Source organism: Ctenopharyngodon idella, chromosome 6 (genome assembly GCF_019924925.1).
Source record: "Ctenopharyngodon idella isolate HZGC_01 chromosome 6, HZGC01, whole genome shotgun sequence".
Classification (NCBI taxonomy): Eukaryota; Metazoa; Chordata; class Actinopteri; order Cypriniformes; family Xenocyprididae; genus Ctenopharyngodon; species Ctenopharyngodon idella.
In genome coordinates this window covers 16,870,953-16,889,246 of record NC_067225.1, presented here as the reverse complement: position 1 = coordinate 16,889,246, position 18,294 = coordinate 16,870,953, and the positions used below count along the sequence as shown (strand labels likewise).

General features: G+C 37.8%; 1 protein-coding gene across 3 annotated transcripts; it reads right to left on the bottom strand.

Annotated features, from left to right (window-relative positions):
• Positions 1 to 2,974: 2,974 nt before the first annotated feature.
• On the bottom strand, positions 2,975 to 16,191 carry dzip1l (DAZ interacting zinc finger protein 1-like). 3 transcript variants are annotated; one of them, XM_051898279.1, is made up of 17 exons: positions 16,028 to 16,188; positions 14,384 to 14,489; positions 12,818 to 13,384; positions 9,880 to 9,964; positions 9,553 to 9,677; positions 8,802 to 8,963; positions 8,505 to 8,633; positions 6,976 to 7,038; positions 6,747 to 6,893; positions 6,329 to 6,359; positions 6,160 to 6,219; positions 5,935 to 6,080; positions 5,371 to 5,560; positions 5,058 to 5,235; positions 4,690 to 4,892; positions 3,308 to 3,441; positions 2,975 to 3,171 (listed from the first exon to the last, which is right to left on the bottom strand). In XM_051898279.1, exons 2-17 carry the CDS (start codon positions 14,417 to 14,419, stop codon positions 3,025 to 3,027), a joined length of 2,403 nt encoding a protein of 800 aa, XP_051754239.1. In that variant the 5' UTR covers positions 14,420 to 14,489; positions 16,028 to 16,188; the 3' UTR covers positions 2,975 to 3,024. The 3 variants fall into 3 exon arrangements, with proteins under 3 accessions (XP_051754239.1, XP_051754240.1, XP_051754241.1); XM_051898280.1 differs by having other exon boundaries at positions 5,947 to 6,080; positions 16,028 to 16,185; XM_051898281.1 differs by lacking the exon at positions 14,384 to 14,489 and having other exon boundaries at positions 16,028 to 16,191.
• Between the last annotated feature and the right edge of the window lie 2,103 nt (positions 16,192 to 18,294).

Genomic DNA, 18,294 nt, shown 5'->3' with positions numbered 1-18,294 from the left:
TGCTAATCGGGATAGTCCAATTTACTGGCAGTTGTGAGTATTGTCATGGAGATGCTAGGGATTGAACCAGGACCTGCGATTTGTGATGCATGTGCGCTATACCACCAAGCTACATCCTCTTATTAGCATGATTTCATATTCCTGAACAAATTCAAACCTGGAAATTTCAGGAAAAACCCAACTTTAAAGCCTATACTAAATCCGAGCTGCGCTTTCATCAGCTTTTGCGTAGAGGAAGTGTCCATCCCAGAGGGTCCTCGCTGCAAACATAATCTCTCCCGCACCCCCATCAACGGCAAACAGAAAGGGAACAAATTCACTGTCTCATCCTCATTCTTCCTGTCGTGCCAAGAAGCTGTATACAGTACACTGCAGATCAAAGCCTTAATTGAAAAATAATTATAGGCACTTAATCATGGGAGGCGGTGGGCTAATTGAAGCAAAAACAAGGCAGTGAGTGGAGGCCCTCCGAATCGTAGCAGAAAGAGGATATTGTGTGAGCTCCCGTCTTTAATAAAGCATCGTCTTCAATCCCCCATTGTCTCCCAGATTAAATTGGAGAGGGCTATTAGCAGAGTTAATTGGCTCTCTAATTTAGATCTGGCCAGTCTCAATGCATAACGGATGGGAGTCGCAGCGGCCCGTGATGTGCTCACTCTGTCACACCATATTGCCAGACCTGATTGGTTAATTGCTCTGGAATCCGCAAAAGTTTGTGCCCATCCTTCAATTGCAGGGGACCTCTGCCTTCCTGGAGGAATCTCCACCCTCAACTCAGTGTTGTCAAGTGATTCTTCATTCGTGGGTGATGGAGAGCAGCTTCAGACCGAGTTTATTTTTGACAATAAAATATAGCGGCGTGGTGTTGCTGATCTCTTGAGTGAGTTTATGTTTCCTAGTAAAGATGAAAAGCCACACAGCTTAAATAAATTCACCCTGCGACCTCACTATACGCGAGGCTCTGACCCGGGGGTCAACACATTAAGTGCAGCTATCGGTAATAGAGAAAAGGTCTTTATTTTCCTCCAGCATCCTGAAGCCTTTTCGGAGAACTTAAGCCTGCCGTATCCGGCACCGATGGGACCATGTCAGTTTCTAGCATCTGTGTTTCCTCTGTGTTAGAACAAAAAACTATTTCAATGTCACTTGAATTCGCCATTTCCCGGTCTTTCCGCGAGAGCCGTGCTGGATGTTGTATCGTCTGCTTGGTGTTGCGTATTAGTGGATGCTGCTCATTGAAGCTGGGCCCCCGGGCGTTCATCTTGGAGGATTTTAAATCCTCTGTCTGTCAGCTGAAAGCGGCAGCGCTGGCATTATGGAGCTTCGGGATGGACAGAAGATAAAGAACAAGGACACAGAAGATTGTGAGGAACTATGGATTGACTGTTTCAACACTTATTTCAAGTGTGAAATGTGGGTAAAAATCCTAATTGTCCTCTTCTTGACTGGCCCACATTCAGTGCGAAATCCTCAAGGCCTGTTGAGAAGTACAAACAAACTGTTTCCGCTTGGGGCTTCGGAGAATGAAAAGAGAATGAAAAGAAACACTCTTATCAAGTGCTCTGCAAATTTGTTTCCTGCTGTGATACAAGCAGCTTATTCTGTACACTCTGCGCCCTCTAGTGACAGCTGAGCTGTAATAGCAATTAGGCATCAATCTAGTGGATAGTGAAGAAGAGTTACAGAGGAAGTAAGCCAGGTAACCACGGGTAAAAGGCTGTAAATGGCACCCTATTTGTCACCATTTTCCCTGGAGAGTCTTTCATCTTCGCCAACACTGCACGGCTTGGGTTCTTTTCTCTGAGACTTCACTAATGGAGGGCCCACAATGATTGCAGCTGCTCAGGCTATCAGAGCTCAGAGGCACAGACAGAATTTAAAGGCCAGAAACCTTTATGTCTCTTTATGGGGATGCAAGCCATTCAAGGTCACGGTGTAAAATAGGACAAACAATCGTCAGGCTGCTGCTGAAAGAGCAGTAGGAAGGCAGGTTGTGCGTTGCCGGGTGAGAAAAGGAGAGGGGTGTAATTCAACATTTAATCTCATTCTGAGATGAATGTGTGCTGATAAGAATGGCAAGGAACCCAACTCTGTTGCCCGAGAGATAAGAACATGCAGCCAGGCTATTGTGGGGACTGTAGCCTGCATGGTCACTTTTTTTTGTTTAGAACTTTTAGCCACCTCACTTGTTGCAAACTATCGTGTTTCACCTTCATCACACATGGCAAACATTACTTCGAAATATTTTCTCATTAGCTACTGTTTTACTTTGCATTGTTACTACTACCACAGCTATAAGCATACTTATAATCATGGTCATCTTTAAAATATAAAAGCCATAGTGATAACTATAACTATACAATTTTAATAATCATTCTAATTCTTTGAGAATAGGCAAGTCCACACCACAGCTATAATGATAAAGACAATGAAGAACTATATAGTGTTTAAAAATGAAATTAAAATGATACTGAAAAATAGGTTAGATTCTAATTTATATTATAATTTAAAAAATGTGTTCTCTTTTCCTTTTTATATTGCTTTGTACATTTTTCTACATTTAGTTTAAATTTAAAATGGTCATTAGTAATGTTTTTCCCCAATACAGCAACCGTATATTTATTGCCCCGAATTTTGAAAATATTCATGATTGATATTCAAGATTTATTTCAAATATCAATTATAATTAAATATCATAAATTTAATTATGATTCTTTGATTATTTACTATATATAAAAAGCTCATTGAAAATTTGTATTACTTCCTGCTTGGCTGCTAAAAAAATGAAATGTGTCTTGGATTACGTTTTTTTCACTATCAAGTGCACAGTTTATAAAAACAAAGTGCCTGAAGGTTATACTACAGCACTCAAACAAGTAATGGCTGATATTTTTGGCTACAATTTGTGGATACACTTATGATAATTATTCTTTTGTAAATGCGTTTGTAAATTCCATTCGAGTCTAGGAGAAAATTTGGGTTTGGAGTGAAAACATGAATTTATTTGATAGGTCACATCACATGTCACCATGCTCCTGGTCTACTGGCCGCAGAACTCCATGCACTGGTCCCCGAGGTCCCACCGACCTCTGAACTTTTGCGTACTCCTGCACGGTTTGCAGTGAGCTCTTCTATGGAGGACAGCTCCAAATCACTCTCCTCATCAGACAGCTAGAGGACAGGTATAATACAAAGCCATTTAATCCGATAATAAAGGCAATGTTCAAATATAAATTATATTTCTGCTGCAAGATTTTATGGTATGGAACTTATATGTGTGCAATTTTTATTTTATTTTATTTTTTACCGCTCGCTGTTTTACAATGGCTGGGCGAGAGGAGGGGCTGGATGGTGGCAGAACTCTAGTCCCGCCTACAGGTTTTTTGACTGGTGTGCTTAGCTGTCTTTCCAAACTTCTTGTCAGTGTTTGGACAACAGAACCTGCAATCATAAACCATTTGTGTTAATTGACTAATACTGTTATGTAAGACTAAACTATAATTAAACTGAATTGTCCACATCACAGAGGACGAAGGAATTTACTGCAATCAAGTGTTCTTTCACTCTGGTCCACAAATGTTAATTTATTAAATATGATGAAATACATCATTTAAATACAAATTTATATAGGTGGCATTTAAAAAATATATATCTGTCTATTCTGTTGTTATAGAGTGCTGCAAGGACGGCACATTTTTGTAGGCTAAAACCTAGAAACGAGTTAGCATTTTAGCACTTTAGGTTCCATCGTCCTGAAGTCAATAGGCTTTTTGAATGGGTATTTGCTTAAATGCCTGAAATAGGTCTGTGGTTGACACAAGATCAAGACATTTTTACGTTTTATTCCACAACATAAAATACACCAGTAAGCTTTTACCTTTTTAATTTTACTTAATGACTAAATGGGACTACAGAGGTTGTTGGGGACATTAAACGTCATCATGCAGAACACACTAGTCTGCTTTTTATAATCTTGCTCTTGAAGAGCTCAAAATTTCAGGGAAAATATATATATATATATATATTTTTTTAAAGAAGAAGAAGAAGAAAAAAAAAAGACAAAAAGAGTTGTCGGATAAGGAGCCCCGCACATGACATGCAGGAAAGTCAATGGTGCGCATGCTTTACTCAGTCGTTCCCTTGATGCAATATCTATTAATTAGTAAGTCGTGCGCACAATTTATAAAACGAGGGAACGGCTTAGTAAAGTGTGTGCACGATTTAACCTACTATTTTTTTCCTGCATGTCATGTGCGGGGCTCCATAGTCGGAAGCTTAATGGTCATGACGCTGAAGTCATGCAACCGTGATGTAGTTCGTTTACAGCCTACGTTTACGGTTCAAAATTCATAAAAGTTGTGTTCATTTGTGAAGATTATCACGATGAACAAAATGTGCAAGAATCAAACTTTTGTTAGTCACAGAGCTTTTTTTCTGCAATAATCCAAAAGCCATTGGAAATATCCTACTGGTTTTATGCTAACTTCCGGGTTTGCCTACAAAATACAAAATCATCACTGCAGCACTCTATTTTGGCGAAATGATTTGCACATTGATATAGATGACAGGGCGCTTTGATCATATATATTTTTCATATATATTCAATATATATTTAATATTCAGACTAGTTCCAGATGGTCTTGTTGTGATTAAAATAAATAAATATGTGGGAATCTGGCATTTCCTCACCATGTGGATTGGGAGCTTTGTGGAGTTTGGGTGTGTCTGCAACCTCTGACAGCTCACTATCTGACCAATCAGGCTCGGCTGTTGGGTTCAGCAGTGATCCTGATTGAACAAGGCGCACAGAGGGGGAAGGCTTGCCCCGTGAGCTGGTAATATAGGCACTGTCCTCAACTGACTCATCCTCATCTGAACTGAAAGGTGGTGTGCTGAAGAGAGAAATATACTCATTAAAGACAAACTGATAAGCCTGGGGTAATATTAATTATAGCTAAGAGCTGCTTGGCCTCTCACAATTCTATTTCGTGTTTTAATTTTCATTTGTCCCTGAGTAGTCTGAACATTTGCCAATTGTGAGAAAAAAAAAAATATACCTGTTCTTTTTTTGCAGTGTTTTTGGAGTCTGATTTTGAGGAGGTGCTTTGGAGCGTGGGGTGGGTGTTGGAAAAAGTGCTTTTGGCTGCTGGCTCCTGGCCTTCTGAATGGATGGCTTCGAGCCCTCCCTGGATCGGAGCCTTTTTTCCTTCATTGGGGTTGAATTTTTCTTCCCCCCTAAAAACAAATATACAAAATTGACTGATCTTGGTTCAGATGAGTGGCAATCAAATAGAACTGACATTAAAGCAGATAAGTAAGACATATGAATATGGGTAGTGTGGAGGCATGATAAATAACACATCTGCTTACTCTGTTTCGAAGTGCTGGGTGTTAATTTCCCCTGGCTCTTCTGTAGACTTTTCACTCGCCTGGTGACCTCATGTACCAAGTTGTCTCTATGGTTTTGAAGGTCTGGCTGCTGTCTATATCTCTGCAGTCGCTGACCAGTCAACAGAGTGCTCAGACTTTTAAATGTCTGCTTAGAGATGCCCTTGGTACCCTGCCAAAACAACATCACTTTAACCACTGAGCAATGTTTTTGAATTGCACATTTATATTATATTCATGTGTCCATGGTCCAAAATTTACTTTTTGTCACACCTACTAATAGCAGGTATAATAAGACTTACTGGCCATAAATATTTCTTACCAGCCATGACACTTTTAATTATTTATATCCTTTTTTTAATTATTTAAATTATTGTACTGATAAATTATTCACTGAGGAAAAAAGTTGTTTGTTTAACTTAACAGTTTAGTTTAACAGTTTAACTGTAAAATACAATCATGTTGTATTTCCTAAAAAAAAAAAATCTGTTTTATTTACAATTTTTACTACATTTGGGCACATCAAATGTTAACATTTGTGCCTACAATGTGTTCTACCTTCCGCAGTCCCATATTCTCCAGTTTTTCCTCCAGTGATTCTTCTAGAATGGGTCTAGACTCTCTCATCAGTTCTGACTTTCCTTTGTGTGACTTTACAACCTTTGATTGCGGTTCATCTGAATCGTCCAGACCTGGAGGTGCATGCACAGTTTTGGTATGGCTGGTGTATGCATACCGTATACTGTATTTAGAAACAACTGAACTACATACTCTCTCCTTCCTCCTCTGGCTCCTCAGGAGAATCTTGGGCATTCTGAGAAACCACTGGAACTACCAAATGAGAGAGAAAAATGGGCCAAACCTCATTAAATTTAATTCAAAGCAACAATATTTTATTTCATCAAACAAAAACTAAGTCCACATAGATATAATTCATTACCTGAGACTGGTTTGACCGACAGTTTTTTAATCTGTGTGATAAAGCATCAATTAGAAAGATAATTAGTGTTTAAGAATCAAGACATCAGCAGATAATTTTGCATTATCACTTTAATAATCTAATTATGAATTAATATAGTGAAAAGGTAAAGTGTGAGATTTTCCAATGTAAAAATACGTATAATAATAATAAAATAAATAATAAACTGTTTGGAATAAACTGCAATAAACTTGGGATGCAAGGTGGAAGGGCTAGTAGGGCAGTTTGGGGAAATGTTTGGAATCTGGAAACATTATTTTTGCAATTATGTTTGGTGCCTCTAGTGGAGCTTCACCTTTAAGTAAACATTTTCTGACAATTGCATTATATTATAGCGGACTTTCATCCACTGTTTGTGATTGAGAAGTAAATAACCAACCTTCTCCTCCTGAGATTTGATGAGTCTGTCCTTCTGGCTCAACTGAGAAGAGAGAGAGACAACCTGACGCTGAAGTTTCTTCAGACTGGAGCCAGAGTTTTTCTCCACAGACAAGGCCTTCAGAAGCCTGGCGTTCTCACGCTTCAGCTGTGATACACACATACAAATCACATGTGATGTGATTGATTCCAAAGCATCACCCAGACAGTGCAATACCAGAAAGACTTGCCTCCTCTTGCTCCTGCTGGTGTCTGTTCTGTGCTTCCTGGAATTTCTTCTTCCATTCACTTTTCTAAATGAAAAAAAAAAAAAGTGTTACGAATAATTATGAATAAATAAATATATTGAGAAAATTATAAAAATACAGAGTAAATAGTTAAAAATGCAAGCACTATGTGGACTGAAAAGTCTCATATATTTTTATATTTTACTTTCTATAACTATATAACACATATACAGTTACTTTATTAGGTACACCTGTTCAACTGCTCTTTACCGCAAATATCTAATCAGCCAATCACATGGCAGCAACTTTAGGCATGGCATTTAGGCATGTAGACATGGTCAAGACAATCTGCTGAAGTTCAAACTGAGCATCAGAATGGGGAAGAAACGTAATTTAAGTGACTTTAAATGTGGCATGTTTGTTGGTGCCAGATGGGCTGGTCTAAATGTTTCAGAAACAGCTGATCTACTGGGATTTTTACTCACAACTATCTCTAGCGTTTGCAGAGAATGGTCTGAAAAAGAGAAAATATCCAATGAGCATCAGTCCTGTGGGCAAAAATGCCTTGTTGATGCCAGAGGTCAGAAGAGAATGGCCAGACTTATATGATCTGATAGAAAGGCAATAATAACTCAAACAACCACAGAAGTATGCAGAAGAGCATCGCTGAACGCACAACAAACCTTGAACCTTGAAGCAGATGGGCTACAGCAGCTGAAGACAAAACCGGGTTCCACTCCTACTAGCTAAGAACAGCAAACTGAGGCAACAATTCACACAAGCTCACCAAAATGGACAATAAAAGATTGAAAAAACATCACCTGGTCTGTTGAGTCTCGATTTCTGCTGCAACATTCAGATGGTAGGGTCAGAATTTGGTGTAAACAACATGAAAGCATGGATCTATCCTGCCTTGTATCAACGGTTCAGGCTGCTGCTGGTGGTGTAATGGTGTGGGGGATTTTTTTTGGCACACTTTGGGCCCCTTAACACCAATTGAACATTGTTTAAATGCCACAGCCTACCTGAGTATTGTTGCTGACCATGTCCATCCCTTTATGACCACAGTGTACGCATCTTGTGATGGCTGCTTCCAGCAGGATAATGTCACATAGCTCAAATAATCTCAAACTGTTTCTTAAACATGACAGTGAGTTCACTATACTCAAATGACCTCCACAGTCACCAGATCTCAATCCAATAGAGCAACATTGGTATGTGGTGGAATGGGAGATTCAGATGTGATGGATGTGAGATGACAAATCTGCGTGATGCCATCATGTCAATATGGACCAAAAGAAATGTTTCCAGCACCTTGTTGAATCTACACCATGAAGAATTAAGGCAGTTCTGAAGGCAAAAGGGGGTCCAACCTGGTACTAGCAAGGTGTACCTAATAAAGTGGCTGGTGGTGATGAATAATCCCTTCCTTGCCAATTTAGAGGCCATTGAATAATAATGTCCATTCATTTTAAAAGTGTATTGTATTAATGACTCATGCATGACTCAATGAACAAGGAAAGAACTCTTACCTTCCTGGCCATTATCTCTTTCAGCTTTCTCTCTCTGTTTTCTCTCATTTCTTTCTCAGGGTCATTCTCTTCTTGTAAACTGATATTGTTAAAAAGAACCTCCTCTTTGTTCTGCAACAACAGCAGTTTCTATAGATGGAGCAATGACAAATAACATAGAAAATTATTACAACAACATCAAACTACTTTTCCATCATGCAAAAACATACTGCTGAATGGTTAGTAGATATACATAGCAGAGGATCTGTCTCCATCTACTGGTGACAATTTGAATTTTTTAAACTTGTGTATACTCACAGCCTCTATGGATGAGCTCTTGCTTGCCATGTCTTTTGACTCCTGGAGAAACAGTTGTCTCAGCTCTCCAATTTCTTGTTGAAATTTTCTTCTTTCCTCTTCTTTCCATCTCTCCAGTGCTTCTTTCTCTGACTGTTCTCTCCTTTGCTGTTCTTCATGTTCCTGGCAGAATTAATTTATTTATTTTCTCAATTTTTTTTAACAAAACGGTACTTAAACTGGCATTTCATATGGAGTGCATAAGGATACAGATTTCAATGCTTTTACATTTGCTCACACAACTTTTGCGTTCACTGAGAAACTTATCATTTGCTCATAAAATGTTTGAATTTTTCTTTTCATCCCTTTTTTTCCCCATCACCATGTCCCTTTCAGTATTACTGGGAGGAAAAATTCTATTTCAGTGCTTTTGGGTTCACTCACAAAACTTTTGCGTTCTCCCATGATAAACAATACAATGCAAATTCCAATCAGATATTGCCATTCAAAGCCCAAAATGCAGATTTGCAAGTCCCTGTCCACTTTCATTGTATGGAAAAGAGCAGCTTGGCAATTTTTAGGTAACCTATTCCTGTGAGTATAAGGCCTACTAAACTGCCAATAAAAAAAAAAAAATAATAATAATAAAAAAAAAACACATTAAGATGTTCAGCAAGTACCAAACATTGGAAGTAGATATAGAAGGAAATAGGTTTATTTAAGAGGTTTAGAGCTATATGTGATGCCGATCTTGATTCAAACACAAACTCACCTGCTGCCGTCTCAAACTGTCGGTTTCTCTCTCTGCCTGAAGCTGCATCTGTGTCAATCTCAGTCTCTCCTTCAGTTCTTCAATCCCATCTTCCATCTGTTCGACCTTCTTCTTCTTCTGCCTCTCTGAGACACACAAATGCACAAGAAGTGATACTGAGCTGCTGAAATATTCTTTTTTAACCACATCATAGAAACATAGTTATCAAGTGAAATTAAAGTGCTAGCTTCCCTATATCTGAATTTTTTTTTTTTGAAACTATAGTTAGTATAGAAAAGTAAAAAATAAATAAATAAATAATGAGTGGACACACATTTTCTCACCAACCTGCATCTGTGATCTCAGGATGTCTTCGCTGAACATGTGCTTGTAAGTAGGAGTAGTTGACAAAGGATTTTTCACAGAACTGGCACTTTCACAAGGAAAAGGGATCAAAACATTAGTTTTATTATTACTAAAGGATCTTAATTCGCCTTAGTATAATGTAAAATAAAAGTTTGCCTTAATATAATGTAAAATAAAAAAAAGTGTTTATTAGCTTATACAGTGGTGGTCAGAATTATTGCCACCCTTGGTAAATATGATCGAAGATGACTATAAAAATAAATCTGCATTGTTTATCCTTTTGATCTTTAATTCATAAAGATCAAAATCAGGAAAAAACTAACCTTTCATTGAAGGAAAAGAATTGAAAGTGGGGGGGGGGAGAAATCACATTATAAAATTAATGTTTTTCTCCAAAACACATTGGCCACAATTATTGGCACCATTCCTTCATGCAGAATCTCTCCAGATCCTTCAGATTCCCTGCCTAATGTTGGTGCTTCTTCTCTTCAGTTCACTCCACTAATTTTCTTTAGGGTTCAGGTCAGGGGACTGGGACGGCCATGGCAGAAGCTTCATTTTGTGCTCAGTGACACATTTTTGTGTTGGTTTTGATGTTTGTTTTTGGTTCATTGTCCTGATGGAAGATCCAACCACGGCCCATTATAAGATTTCTAGCAGAAGCGGTCAGGTTTTGTTTTTTTATCTGTTGGTATTTGATAGAATCCATGATACCATGTATCTGAACAAGATGTCCAGGACCTCCAGCAGAAAAATAGGCCCACACCATTAAAGATCCAGCAGTATATTTAACCGTGGGCATGGGGTACTTTTTATCCATGTGTGCACCAAACCCATCTGGTGGGTTTGCTGCCAAAAAGCTTTTTTTGTTTTTGTTTCATCTGACCATAGAAGCCGGTCCCGTTTGAAGTTCCAGTCATGTCTGACAACTGAATATGTTATTGTTTCTGGATGAGAGCAGAGGATTTTTCTTGAAACCCTCCCGAACAACTTGTGGGGATGTAGGTGCTGTTTGATAATTTTTTTTTAGGCTTTCTGAGACTCAAGACTCAACTAATCTCTGCAATTCTCCAGCTGTGATCCTTGGAGAGTCTTTGGCCACTCAAACTTTCCTCCTCACCGCGCATTAGGACGATTTAGACACAGGTTCTCTTCCACGCATATTTGTAACATCTTTAGTTGATTGGAACTTCTTAATTATTGCCCTGATGGTGGAAATGGGGATTTTCAATGCTTTAGCTATTTTCTTACAGCCACTTTCTATTTTGTGAAGCTCAACAATCTTTTGCTGCACATCAGAACTATATTCTTTGGTTTTACTCATTGTAATTTTCACAGCCTACCTGACTGAAAGAGCTCATTATGCGGCTCATTATGCAAATCTTTTGTCTTCTCAGGTGTGAATCACGGCATTATTCATGAAGATTCACACCTCCATGCATACTGTGTTTCTTGACAAAAAATGTCTTAGAAAATTTAAATCTCTCTATTGTTTTATATGAACGAGTAGGCAGGATAATTTTTACATTATTTTGAAGCAAAAACTCTAGTCTACAACCTCCAATACCCAGAAGTCTTGTGAACACAGATTTAATTTTTTTTTTTTGGCCTTATTTCAGTGACTTAAGTTTTTTGTTTTTTTCAATAACCACACATTAATGTTATTCCTTCAAAAACACAAACATGTACATACACGTTCCTCACATATTATTGTAGCCTAGTTCGTGCTGAATACAGTGTAATGACACTTTTGTCATTAATATGTTTATGAACAACTGAAAAAAGCACAAATGTCAGGACATGTCAAAACTTCTCCAGGGCCCCAAAAATCCTCAGACCCCAGAGGGTTAAGGGAATTTGGCTTTTTTGTGTTTCCTCATGTTTTTACTCCTGTGGAACAGGAAGTCATGGCTGGACAATTTCATGTTCATGATCACCCTGGTGTGCTAAAAAAATGTAAATATGAATGGGAATATACTTCAGAGATATTTATTCATAAAAAATTCTAGGGGTGCCAATAATTGTGGCCAACATGTTTTGGAGAAAAACATTTATTTCATAATGTGATTTCCCACCCACTTTCAATTCTTTTCCTTCAATGAAAGGTTAGATTTTTGCTAATTTTATGAATTAAAAGATCAAAAGGATAAACAATGCAGATTTATTTTTATAGTCATCTTTGATCATATTTACCAAGATCATATTTTCTTAAAACTCTACACACAAAATTACATAACATGCACACAACATGCAAAACGTGTGAAAAATGTAAAACACTACTGTATTATGTCAGTGTGCAGGAGTACAGGAGTTTGTCATAGCACTCATACATGTATGTGCACAAATACACTGTATATATAGTATGTATGCACAATTGATTAATTTTACAGTTATTGAACTAAACAGAATCAACACTGAACTGACTTGAGCTGAATAATGACAATATTGGCTTGTTATTCCTTTTCAGGGGAAACTGTATATTTACACTATAACCAGAAATGCAAGGTTGTAAAAATTAATTATTTCTTTCTCAAAACAATGAATTTTGATTTCTAAGTGAACAAATAATGTATAAGTGTTTTCACACATGATCGTTGGGTGTAGGTAATGGGTAAATGAGTGTGGCATTTAAATGCCAGTGTTTCCCCAAATGAAACACAAACTTTTAGTTTTGAGTGATGTCTAATGTAGAGAACTGTGTTTAACATTTTTCAAAAAGTCTGTTTTACAATTGCAAGCTGAGTGTAAAGCAGATAATGTGCTTGCAGTTTTGCAGACTTGGTCTGAAGATTAGGTATATGAGTGAATGCTTTCACTGAGTGGGCCTCAAGTACCACTTTTAGTGTGTAAGCAATTTTAACAAAACTGTAAAAAGACTTTTCAAAAATTCTTTATGTGTGCAACTTTTTAAGAAAACCACCTTGTGATAATTATTAGCACTGGCCTGCAGGAGGAGCTGTTGAGTGCTGATCAACTTCTTTCTCCGTCGATTCTCCAGCTTAGTTTCCTGCAGATTTTTTTCGAGTTCTGCTCGTTGTTCTTCTCCTCGCTGGACCTGAGAGAGCGCCGCCTGCAGACGCTCCTCCAGTCCTGACAGCTGAGTGCTCAGGAAGTCCTGGCAGTGCAGCAGGTACTCAGTGCTCAGCTGAGACATACGAAGCAACTTGATCAAAGAAGGGTCAGCAGGCCCACGGCAGTTTGGGCACCGCTCGCCGTCCACAGCACAGAACGTTATGGTCATAATGAAGTCCTGAAGCACACTGACATCTATCTCTCGCGCAACACGGTCCACGTCAAGTGCGGAGAGACGCCTCCAGTCTATGGGCTCAGTGCGTGAGCGGAAACGGAAGGGCTGAAGTTGGTGTGCTGGGCTCCAGGGTGGTGTGGGGGACAGAGCAGTGTAGGCCTCAACAGGGGAGAACTGGCCCAACATGGTGAAAGGTTTGCGATACAAAGATGAATCAATGTGGTGATTCCTAAACAGAGGCTGAATGGGGAGAGAAAACAAAGAGTATTTCTAGTTTAGCTATGACAACCAAAGCAGCATATCTGAATGATTTCTGAAGGATCATGTGTCACTGAAGACTGCAGTAATGGCTGCTGAAATTCAAATTCAGCTTTGCCATCAAAGGAATGAATTACATTTTAAGTATATATTCAACTAGAAAACAGCTATTTTAAATTGTAAAAATATTTCACCATATTACTGTTTTTACTGTGTATAAACTGTAATCAAATAATGCAGTCTTGGTGAACATAAAAGATTTCTTTCAAAGACTTTAATAAATCTTACCAACCCAAACTTTTGAACAGTAGTGTAAATGGCAGAAGGCAAGATTTTCAGTGAAAAACAACTTAAATTTCAGGCTGTTCATCACAGAAAGCTACTGCATTGCGAAGTATGACCACATTTTTTATTTTTCCTTTTTTTTTCAGGTAAGCAAAAAACAAATTAATTATTAATTTTATTATTTTTATAATTATTATTAAAAAAAAGGGAGGAATGCAAAAAAATTCTATTCATTTTTTTTTCTAGAAAGACAAAAAAAACATTGAGTATCACTGTCCCAAAGACATATTATTCCCATAATATACAAATGCACAGGCACATGCCCTATTTTTGCTACCAAATACCAATTCCTTTGCCTGTAGATGGCAGACAACATATTGTGAAAATCCATCTCTATGACAACTGTTAAAGTCATTGTCAGTGGCCACTCTTGCATTATAAGGGCTGTAATTTCAATAAAAAGCTTTCCAAATTGTAAAGAATAAAATGCTTCTGAAAAAGAGAAAGAAATGCATTCCTTCTCTTATGTTCTGTGCAGTAGGTATGATATACATTAGCATTGGCATAGTACATTACATGCATCAGCCATAACAACAGAACCAAACATAGATCTATTAAGTGAGTATTGTATATTTCTTAAAGAGAAATTTTCTTTATAATAGTCAAAAACACACATAAATCTGTTTAGCTGTTTACCTGAAAAGGCACTTGGTGAGAGTTCATCTCGCTCATATGAATCAGTCATAGTGTCTGAATTGAGTTTGATGCCTCTTAGTTTACATATCAACAATAAACCGTCTCTCTGCAACTCAAAACACAACCCATCTGATTAGTGGCTTATAGTATTTCACTTCCCCTGTTTCTAGACAACCAGCCACGCCTGTAAATCACTGACTTAACTGACTGCAGATCTCAACAGCTTACCAGGCAAATTACCTGCATCAGGCATCCTCTTCTGTTAATAGTAATTAAATTATCAATCATGATAATGTGATTTAATCAAAAACTTTCAGAGAATTTCAAATTTTATTTTATTAAAACACAAAACCTTCTCTTTATTAGGCCACAGGATCGTTAAAACGTGCCACTTGCATGAATAGGTAGACAACTTGTTACCGAGCACATTATAATGTTCATTTTTTAAAGAACATTCAAATGAAATTCATACAAAAAATGACTTGAATACACATTTTTCTATGATCAACAAGTTTGTTAAATTTCTGAATTCAATTCTGAATTTTCTTAAAATAAAAAGGCTGGCATAAGTAGTTTGGCATAATATTTTAGTATTATTTCTTTATAAAAATAAGTAATAAAGTATTTTGGTTTGGAAATATTATTAATCAGATCAACGTCAGTGTAGCATAACCAAGATGCAGGATGCAGTTTATTGTCATGTGACCAAAACAAAACAAACACCCTTACTTATGAGTCAAGACTGTGTCACATATTTTAAAATTGATCAAAATCCTGGAAAAAAATCCCATATTATATATTATATATATATATATATAGTATATGCATTTAGGCATGTACGGACAAGATATTCTGCTAAAGTTCAAATTGGGCATCAGAATGGGGAAGAAAGGTGATTTACGTGACTTTGAATGTGGCATGGTTGTTGGTGGAAGACGGGCTTGTCTGAGAATTTCAGAAACTGCTGATCTACTGGGATTTTCACTCGCAACTATCTCTAGGTTTACACAGATTGGCCCAAAAAAGAGATAATATTCAGTGAGCATCAGTCCTGTGGGCGAAAATGCCTTGTTGATGCCAGAGGTCAGAAGAGAATGGCCAGAGTGGTTTGAGCTGATAGAAAGGCTACAGTAACTCAAATATCCATTCGTTACAACGAGGTCTGCAGAAGAGCATCTCTGAATGCACAACATTTCGAACCTTGAAGCAGATGGACTACAAAACAACTAAGAACAGGAAACTGAGGCTACAGTTCACACAAGCTCACAACTCACCTGGTCTGATGAGTGTGTGTGTATATTAGTACTTTTTACTTAATTACCCCACTTGACATATTTACAGGATCTAAAAAATGGTTTAAACGTTGTAACTAGACACATTTCTAAGAACTTGAGACATGTGATTTAAACTAGATTTTTAAAAGATTGCTCCCTTTTATCATCTCGGATGTCCTTATTTGTCATTGACCGATCTGTAGTCTTACTATTAACAGTACAACGGTATAAATCGATAGCAATATAACGACATAAATGTGTAACGTATGTAAACAGTTTCTGCGATCAACGATTGACAACGGCACTAACAATGTACACAAAAGTAACTGATAAACGTTATAGTTAATGTACAAAGATTTTAGACACTTACCTTTGTCTCTCTTACAAAAGGTAAAACAACAGTTTATAAGTTGTTTAAAAGTTAAAAGAGGAAAACCGGAGCAATTCATGATGGCAGTTTCAAACAAAAAATTGAAAGGAGAAGTTAACAGCTGGCAACTGTTGCTGATGGGCGGGACTAAGAGAGAAGCGCTTCCTGTTGCCATGGAGACCACTGACTCATGACCTCAGGTGCCCAACTGAAGATAAGCAGAGAAGAGGCAGTTTTCAGGAAATTGTTAGTTTAGCCTCTTGTGTAGGCCTATTATATTGTATTGTTATATTTTTGTTAAAGTAAACCATGTAAACAGAGTTTAATATAAAATCAAATGGATAGCTAAATGTTGGGTTATATTTTTTCCTCTCAATTTGAACATAAAGTGGCAGAGGAGAGAATTTTTCAAGCTTGGATTGATCAGTAAATGAAAAGTGCTTCCAGTCCATTGCATACTGAAGAAGGGGCTGAGCCCTGACATACACTAATTTTCAGATTCGTCATTTCATTGTTGTTGTCGTACCCTTTAAAAAAATAATAAAATAAATAAAAACATAAAATATAAAATAAACGAATAGAGATTGCGTTGTGATTTTTTTAGAAGAATATGTTGTATGCCTATTAATAATCTTTTATCAAATAACTTACTTCATTTAACTTTTAGAAACGGTAGTATAGAAACTGCCATTCAACAATGCAAATCAACACAAGATGGCGCCACAACTTAGTACACGTCTGGAATGGTGGCAAGTTTTCCTGCTAATAGGGAGTTCACAAATATCACAAAATTATTTTGTTTCTACACAAAACAATTCATGAATGTGAATAAATGGACAAAAAAATGACAATAAAGGTGTGACAATCATCAATTCATTTCTGTACATTTTAACAGATTCTCTTTAAGGGATGTTTAAATCCCATTCTAGCTCTCTGCCTGACTTCTTTGGCCACTTCTGATGAGCAAGTTCATCCTTCACTGTCTGTTTAATGAGGTGCTTGACTTGCACAGCTCTGTTATTACACAGTACTAGCAGTCTTGCTGTCAGGACTAGTACCTCCTTTTTACAACAATCCATCAGATTGCAATTTTATTTTGTATGACCAATGAGTCACATACGGGGGAACATATACAGGGAAGAATGGGGGTAGTTGTCACATTTGAAAGTTGTCAATGGGGATCAGTTACTGGTTATATAACTAGCTTTTAAGTCCAAATACATAAATGATCACTGTAAAAAAAAAAAAAAAAAAAAAAAAAGTAGTTTTTACAAAAAAAAAAAGAGTAGTGTTTCTATACTGCAAAAAAAAAAAAATATTTTCATGATTTGTTATCACATTTTTTCTTTTGTCAAATCAACTTCAATAATTAATGTGGTTCAGATAACAAAATTTTGAGTTCCTGTTGACTGAACTAACTGCTTCATTATATTAACTCCGATTTTTAATTTCAATGAACTCAAAATTTTAAAGCAACCAGGTACCTTTCTTTTTTAAGTTAAACCAACAATTCTTTTTTACAGTGAAGTTCCTTGTTTCTAGTAGTTAACCTGTGTATATGTAGACCTCAGTTTTAGCTTTCCTTTTCCATTCTCATTGATATTACAGTAGTTTGCTTTATCCTTGCTGTTTTTTCTTGCTTTTTTTGTATTTTGGTTCTTTTGTACGGACCAAAAATATGGATCTAGCAGCAGTCCCTTCACCTGTCACCCCTGAAGACCTTCTCCTCTCCCTTGCACAAGATGGTCATCCCCTGATAGACTACTTTGAGGAGTTCCTCGAGCTCAGCTACCTGGTGTCCTGGAGCAACGGCACCTTGAAGACCTGGAGTGGGCTGGATGACTATCTTTTCCAACTGCTGCCAGTGGGAGCTACCACCGGCACGGTGGCCTCAGTACATGGACTATGCTCTTTGGCTCAGTGGCTCACCATTCACAGTTGGCGAGATGGAAGAGGAGGACATCGCCATGCAGCCACAGCCTGCCCAGCCCACTTCTGTCATCCTGTCACCACCCACCCTCGCTCCAGTGACCTCACCTGCCTCGGAACTTCTCCCTAGTCCTTCCCCTCTCCTCTACATGTCTGCCACGAACCCAGAGCAAGTGCCAAAGCCCGCCATGGATGAAATGCCTAAGCCCACTGCAGGCAAGATCCAGAGCCTGCCGCAACGCCTACATCAGAGCTGACACCGGAGCCCGAGCCCAGCAATAAGTCTGACCAGGTGCGAGAGCCGGCAACATCGTTCATTCCAGTAGCCATACTCGTGG

What these genes read in the sequence shown, in the direction of transcription:
- dzip1l (XM_051898279.1), bottom strand. Translation starts at nt 14,419, where the DNA reads ATGAGCGAGATGAACTCTCACCAAGTGCCTTTTCAG. An exon ending in CTCACCAAGTGCCTTTTCAG is followed by an intron (nt 13,385 to 14,383) that starts GTAAACAGCTAA and finishes CTCCCCATTCAG; the next exon opens with CCTCTGTTTAGGAATCACCA. An exon ending in GTCGGTCAAACCAGTCTCAG is followed by an intron (nt 6,220 to 6,328) that starts GTAATGAATTAT and finishes CTCATTTGGTAG; the next exon opens with TTCCAGTGGTTTCTCAGAAT.